The 8,216-nt window shown below is 38.2% G+C and overlaps 1 protein-coding gene across 1 annotated transcript in view; it reads left to right on the top strand.

The window, feature by feature from the left end:
* slc2a9l2 (solute carrier family 2 member 9, like 2) overlaps positions 1-8,216 on the top strand; it is a gene marked incomplete in the record, with an annotated part of 95,673 nt that overhangs the window by 21,962 nt on the left and 65,495 nt on the right. Inside the window, 1 exon segment of the mRNA XM_062415573.1 lies at positions 1,655-1,800. Within this exon segment, the coding sequence (XP_062271557.1) occupies positions 1,655-1,800 (146 nt within the window).

The following is an 8,216-nucleotide window of genomic DNA, read 5'->3' as shown; positions in this document are numbered from 1 at the left end:
AAATGTTGAACAGGGCAAATTACCTGTATTCAATTTATTGTTGTGTGGGTGCTTAACATCATTTCTGGGTGGCATTCAGATTCTTGAAATTGTTCCTGTTTTTTTACGGGACCATGGTTGCCCATGTTTTTGCTTTGAGCATTATGGAAATGAGGTTTTACATTGTATCATGATCTGCTGTATGATGAACAATAACTGCTGTAGCTGTTCTCTGTGAAAGCCCAGGACTCCCACACATGGTTTTTTTTAGTTATCCTATAATAATAATAATCAAACTTCAGCTCAGGTTGTAGGTGGTCGAAGCTGTGCTAGGAGTGACGTCCGGTTGTGGGACTGCCTTTGGTAATAATGATAAGGACTTCTCATCAGCCAAAATAATTAAAATCACCTGTGTGGGTGTACCATTGGTGTGCACTGCCCATGAAACAAGCTCTTGCCTTTAGTCCCAGACAACAATTGTATTTGTGAAAAGCGCTGTATAAATAGATCTAAAAGCAAATAACAGAAGAAAAGCATAGTTGAAGGAGTCAGGATAATTATAGTCTCAATAATAATCTGTTACTGCCAAGTTGACCATGCAGGAAGAACAGAATGCAGGAACATGCTTAACTGTTATCTACTGTGGTACTCCTGGAAGTTTAATGTTTCACAGTAAAAGTATGAATTTCATTTTTGTTAGCTGTGTTGCCTTTATTTAGTTTCTTAGTACCGTCTCAGAAAAACACTGTAGACTAAAAAAAATATACACAACATTCCTACAGCTTCAAATGAAATCGTAACGTTTACAGCATTGCTTTTAAAAATAGTTACCTAATATCTGCATGGAAAATAAATCACAAAGGTGCAAATTATTTTGATTAATTTAGGCTTTTGGTGTACCCAGATACTTAAAGGAGAAAAAAAGGATAAAGGATAACTTTCACTTGTGAGTGCACATATCGAATCACAGAAGATCCGTGCTCATTCATCCCATCTGTGGTAGGTTGTGTTGCCTGCAAATATAAATTTAATTGAATTTTAGTTGCAGAAAATTGTCAGGCAGGCAGTAGGTTAAACCACCTGCAGGCAGAAATGAAAAAAAATAAAGTGCTACCTACCTCCTTGGGTAACTCTGTGGACATAATAGTGATGTACAGTTCAGTTTTGGTAATGACTTAGTCCTTGATTAAAATATCATTTGAATTGGTGAACATCATATTTTCTTGGATTTGTAAAGTGTCATATGAGCAACAATAGCCACCTTGGCATTAATGTCCGTGAGATGTGTTTTACCTAAAAAAAATATACACATTATCTGCTTTCTACGGATGAATGTTCTATCAGTAATGATCATATGCAGGCGATCCAGGTTAGTAGCCATGGTATTGCCCCACAATTCAAGACAGTTCAACATTTCTCAAATGTTGCTGTATGTTGAATACAGTTTGTAGAGTTTTTCTTGTATGTTTATGTATTGTTTTTGACTGCAAAGTAGCTGACAGATAGGATATCTACATGATTTTACAAAAGTCACCTTCACTTATTCCTGAGGGAAAAAAGCAACACACAGGTTGAGACCGTTGTTGTTTTGTTTAGGCAAGTTATGTAGCACATTAAATGTGAAACTGAAATGTTCATATCATAAAAGATTAAACCTTTTGTTTTTTCCTTAAAGGTATAGCTCTCAGCGCCCTCCCCATGTATCTGGGAGAAATTTCTCCAAGACATATCAGAGGTTCTATTGGCCAGTTCAACTCCATCCTGATCTGCTTGGGAGTGTTTACAGGGCAGGTGCTTGGACTGCCACAGCTGCTGGGCAAGGTCAGTGTTGTTGGAAATTGTAGACTGTATAGTAATGTAGTATATTCTATGGCACCCTTATAGTTCCCCTAAAGGATATTTTGAAGGCTGCTTTGTGATAGTTTTCTTTTACTGGAGTCCAGCAAATTAAAACTAGGACAACTAAAGCCTGGATGGAGCAAAAAAGGTCAACCATGACAGCAAGTACCACATTTTTCCTCACAAGATTTATTGACTTTGCATGTCCAGAGAGACTTTAAAGCTTTTTCTTTTGACGTTAATAAAGTCTGAGTTTGCTTTTGGAGACAGAAATTAAATAGAACCTGCTTCTTAAGGCATTTCTGCTTTGCCTTAAACATGATGTTGATAGGTTTATTTGTATTGAAGTGCAAATTTAAAGATCATGACCCAGGTTCACCAATAATGCTAGACCATCACAAGTTGCTCTAAACCATCATCAGCAGTAATGTCTCACGCATTAAACATCAGAAAGGTAATTCATTATTTAAATTTTGTTCCCTTACGGAAACAGACTTTACAAAGTTCTTTATAATGAATGATAAATGCAAAGAGCATTGTAAAAAGTGAAATAAAATGACTATAAAAGAATGATAAACATCATCATACAAAATTAAAATAAGATTTAAAATTGCGCCTGTGATTACCACAAATTACTGTGTAGACTGCAAAAAGACAATCACACAATCAGTAAAATTTGCACACAATGTTGTATTATTTAAATTTCATCTATCACCTTATTTTTCATCTGCACATGTAGACAACCATTTATTTAGATATGTTACCAGATGCTGTATAGCAGTGGTCTCCAACCCTGCTCCTGGAGAGCTACTGCCCTGCATGTTTTAGGTATCTCCTCACTCTAACTCGTTATCAAGCAGCTGAGGCTCGTCAAAGGGCTTGATAACGAGTTGATTATTAGAATCAGGTGTGTTAGAGTGAGGAGATACCTAAAACATGCAGGGCAGTAGCTCTCCAGGAGCAGGGTTGGAGACCACTGCTGTATAGGAAATGGTGTATGTTTATACATCTGACTCTACCTGTTTGCTGTTTACAGCACTGCTTTAGTATCACTTCTCTTGCATCTCTCCAACAAGCTTAAGTGTCCTTAATCCTATCAGCTTCCTACAACATCATCCTGACAACCTTTTGATTTCACACCAGTTCTCACCTTAATTCATCTGACACTGATGACTCTCTCACATGTCTGTCGTGTGACCTCAGTAAACACTAATTTGACGCTCTGGTGTGAATTAAGTTTTATTGGCAAGGACCTTCCATCCAGAACTGATGAAGCCTAATGGATGAGTGTCAGATATCTTCAACTCTACAGCTACACACCAGCTGACAGTTTCATTTCAACTTGGCATTCAAGCTTGAGTTGGTACCAGAGAAAAACTAAAGCACTGAAGGATTTCCCATCACTTTTTCGTGTCCAACTGAACAGTGCAGGCTGCCTGACAGCACTCCGCCCATCAGCTAAACACCTTCCTTGGCCACTTGACAAATAAACTCAAGTTTTTGCCCTGTACAGTATATGATTGGTTCTATTTGTCCCTTGTTTCAGTAATACATCAGTTAGAATTTTCAATCAAAACCTTGTTTACTCTGGAGGAAATTATGCTGATTTTCTTACTTCGCACCTTCTCACACTCAAGTTTAGCCATGTTGACTTGGACTATTGCTGTGGTGTGTTTCACAACCAAAGCACACAATTCCTATCTGTGCATTGGCAACGTATTATGTGATAGATTTTCAGTTTATCTCTTTAGAGCTGAAAACAGACATTAGCCTAAGGCACATGTGCTTTGAATGCCAAATTCAGTTGTGTAATGTTAACAGAAAGCCAATGATACGAAGCGTTGTTCTCTTGGCAGATTCTGTTGACTTTAGCTAAAATTAAAGGTCAAATGCATCTCCTCTAAATTACTTTACCATATTCAAAGTATGCAATTATACCTTTTGGTTATTGAGAAAGTGTGAGGATCTTTATCAGCAGCATTTTGTGACTTGCTGCCTAAAGGGTGATCTTGAGTACCTGTTGCTGTTCATTGAGGTCCAGGCCAATTGTATGTATTCGTAATCCATACATTGTAATGGAAAATTAAGGTTCCCTTACACAACAGACTGAATACTGATACTGAAGTTTGCAATATGAGTAAACCCCAGTAAGCTAGTTATGCCTGTCAAACAGAAGACATCAGTTGACCATAAAAGAGAAACATGGTAAAACGTCAACATAAGCATGTAATTGCTGTTTATGAAATTTAATTACTGGTAATTTGGAGGTCTACCCTTTGGCTGCCAAGTGTAAGGGCAAGTGGCAAATGATGTTAAAGCAAAAAGGGAGAGGGAGAAACTACTGACTCATTTACCTAATCACTTATTTTTTAAATTTAATTTGTAAATGTTTTCCTATAAAAGTTACTGTAAAGAAGTAGAAGGTTACAATTATTTACCAGAAAGATATTTTGCAACCTAGATTAGGCTAAGAGATAACTGGCCAAGAGAGGTCAGCATAATAGTTTTCGCCACATAATTGAGATAGAGATAGCCCACTGGTGCCAAGGAAATGTAGGTTTAAAACCATAAATTACATGCATTTATCTGGAGAAAAATTCAACTGTGACAAATAGTGCTCTCCATCTTCTGTACTGTAGTTAGCGTGACATATTTTAACTATGCCAGTGGAGTAGCTCTATTGATGGCTATGTCAGTGTTTTGGTTGGTTGGTCACCAACTTCAACTAGACTGAAATATCTGTTGGAAGGATTACTGTCCCATGAAATTTGTACAGACATTCACGGTCCCCAGAGGTGATCACCTGACTTTTCTTCTAGTGCCACTGTGAGGTTGACATGTTTTGGTATGCTGTGACATATGTTGACAACTTTTGGGTGGATTGCCATGAAATTTGCTATAGATATCCATGGTGCCCCGAGGATGGTTCTGAAAGACTTTGGTGATCTCAAGACCTTTTCTCTAGGTCCGCCAGCTGGAGTTTATATGTATTCAATGAAATATCTTAACATCTATTGGTTTAGTTCAGACATAAATGATAACGGAGTGTCTATTTGCACCCCTGGTACAAATAGCCTCCGCCACACAGCTGAGCTATTTGCACCCTAGACGTATAACAACGTAAAAACATGGCGGACATTAATCTTCCACGCAGAAAACAGAAAAGGGCGAATTTAGAAAGGTTTCATCTCTAATGTTTGTTCTAAAGACATTTCTGGTGGGAAAGTTGTATTATATTTTCATAATCTTTCCTCAGTGAATGCATACAAGTGTCAGTTTGTCAGTTAGAAATAATTTGTCGCCAATATCTATCTTCCATATTAGCAAACATGGTGGGCTGTCACATCACTTCATAAGACCGGAGAGGTGGCCTAATGGGTAGCATGTCCGTCATTAGTGCAAGAGTCAAGGGTTTGAGTCTTTGCAGTAGCAGTTACTTGTTGATTATGTTTTCAGCGGAAAAACCTTGCTGCATTTTCATAACTTTGTTAAGTAAATGCATACAATCGAAAATATCTGAATTTAAACGCGCATTTCAAGCTGCTCACGCTCACACGTCACACCTGACATTTATTCACGCCGGGAAGTGATAGATCTCACCGGACAGAAATTATTATATGATATACAGAAGAGAACAGCGACTTATATTTATCCCGCTGTCCCGGTAGGATACAGGAGTCTTCCGCAGATCTCCAGACACTCCCCTCCGACACTCAGTCCCGCAGCATGCACTAGAGTACAAATAGCATCCACTTCTAATTGTACTGGGGTGCAAATAGCATTCATTGATATTTGCACCAGGGGTGCAAATAGCCTTTGCCAAATGATAATGTTTATGATACCATAACCTTCCAGCTCCATCATCAAGTCAAAATTGGTCACTTTGGTTATTGACCAAATACTTGCAAAACTTGTGACATTCCCACAGTTTCAGCCATATGAGGACGCTTAACTTTGTACCTGCTAAACATCAGCATCTGCATTGTTATAGTGAGCATGTAAGCAGGCCACTGTGAGCACTCAACTCAAGCAGAGCCAGTAGTTTGTCTGTAGACTGTTATACGCCTTTCAGACAGGAGACTAATGTGCCTCAGACCTGCTTTAGACCCATCACTGTGATACGGCTGAGGCTGGGGTAGTCTTGTTTTAGTAACGGTTTGAGTTTGTCCAGTCATAATGAAATGGGTCCACGAACCCACGGACTCACTTGATTGGAAACCATGGCAGAGAGTGAGCCATAATTGTTGTCATGCACATAATGCATCAACACAACATTCAGTCAGCGTGTGGAGTGCATGGTTTAAAGAGCAGGTGCCCGATAAAAATCTCAACAACTATCAGGACGTGTATGGTTTCCCTTGAGATTTGTCAGTGAATACTTAATATTTTACTGCTCATGGAAAAACCCATGGTCATGTACAAAACTTTCATTACATTGTATTGGTGGATGAATGTGTTTTAGAGAGTGAGACTTTTATAAATATGGCATTGATTTGTCTGTGTAATTGTTGGCACACGAAAACATACTTCAAAGCAGCAAAGTCTGCATTAACATCCAGCATTGTGTGAAGCTTATCCTTTGTGCTGTAACATATGTGCATTCCAACAGTGCATTTGCATTCATTCCAACAATGACAATTTAAGAGCAGCAAACATATCTCTAAGCCAGTGAATGTCTCATTTAGGATGAAACCCTTATTTTCATTTGATTTCTGTAGACATGCCTATACTGCTTCAGTATTTATGTTTAATCTGTTTTCAGTTTCCAAGTCTTTTCCATTCTCTCTAAATCCAAGACCAAGCAAGAGGAGATATGGTTTTATTTTTACCTAAAGCTAATGGAACAGAAACCCATTGTGTTTCTGCTTTGGTGTCTTGTTTTGGATTTAAAACTATTGCCGGCTTTAAAACCACTTGCATGTCTGACCCTTGAATTGATACAGAGTAAAACCTTTCCCAAAACAAATGTATTATTTTCCGGATCAATCTGTATTTTCACCTTCAAGTAAAGTGAAGGAAGAAATCAGTACTGTTTGGATTTTGATGTATGTCTTGAACCATGAATCCTTTCGTTCTTGCTGGGTTTTTTTTCCACTGTCACTTTGCACTGACATTTAGACATCAGCTCTCTCAAAGCAGGTACTCATTTTTAATTTATAAGTATTGGTGGGTGCCATCCATCATTCGTCCTGGAGACCACCTTTATAAATATCATATGGAGCTGTGTGTCTTCACACAACCACTGTTCTGTATTCATGTCACCTCTCTGGCACCTTTCAGGTCAGCCTGTTTCCTTGTCATTTGACAAGAGCATCACAGACATAGTATGTGACATATCAGATGTTAATGCCACCATGGTTTTTGCTGGCCTTTGCATGTATAGGTTTCATCTCAGTGGATGCTGTTAATAGGATACGGTCTAAGATGTCAGTTGTTGTGAGGTGCCAAATGGTGATAAACTTTTACAAATGATTAATTACTCTAACTTTCATGCCTAGCTACTGACTTTCCAATAGGGAAACATGTTTATACCAACATTACAGCAGGAGCAGGCTTTGAGCCAGTCTTTCACTGAATGCCCCTTAAACACTGAACTCATCAGCATGTCTCAAATGCAGCTTTCACCAGTACAGTTACATTCAGGGGCCTTAATGGAGCTTCATCTATACTATATCCTCAATCACAACCATATTTGACTTGAAAGAGTTGTTTAAACAGACCAAAAAAATCAATGGTTACTCCAGTGCCAGTTCATTTCACTTGGCATGGTTCCCAAACAAGATGTCAAACATCATATTAATGTGGTCTTCTAAATTACCTGCATGCAGGCATTGTGCATGTGTATGCTCTCAGCTCTTGGTAGTCTTAATTATACAGTGCACAATATTCTATCCATTCGTATATACACATAATAAATGAACAACGCAATTAAGGGAACGTGACTCTTTAAGGTACTGCAATATCTGCAAAGCCTAATTTTGAAGACAAGCTGGAAGGCCTGATTTCTGTAATTCAGTCTGTGGTCAGATCAAATTTCTGACAAATATTCAGGCAGTGTTTAAAATGTTATTATTCTTACCTTTGAGAATGCACAACCAGGAAGGTGCAGACCACTATGAGCTTCAATCGACTATCAAAATTAAAGACACAATCTCTCCAGCTTGCCCTCAGTAAGGTGCGGTTGTTTCTGGTTTCTTTATAAAAATTTATTGCATATACATATATATCAGGAGACAGGAAACAACCTCAGTCAGCACCCTGAAGAAGGCAAGGTACTGCAGGTGAGAACATTTACAAAATGTAATTAGAACTGGAAAAAAACACAATACTATTAAACTCAGATTTCGTTTAAATAAGTTCCACTGACTGTAAGGAGGACTGCTTTAATATTTTAAGAA

This window comes from Scomber scombrus, chromosome 3 (genome assembly GCF_963691925.1).
Source record: "Scomber scombrus chromosome 3, fScoSco1.1, whole genome shotgun sequence".
Lineage (NCBI taxonomy): Eukaryota > Metazoa > Chordata > Actinopteri > Scombriformes > Scombridae > Scomber > Scomber scombrus.
This window is presented reverse-complemented; position numbering and strand designations above follow the sequence as displayed.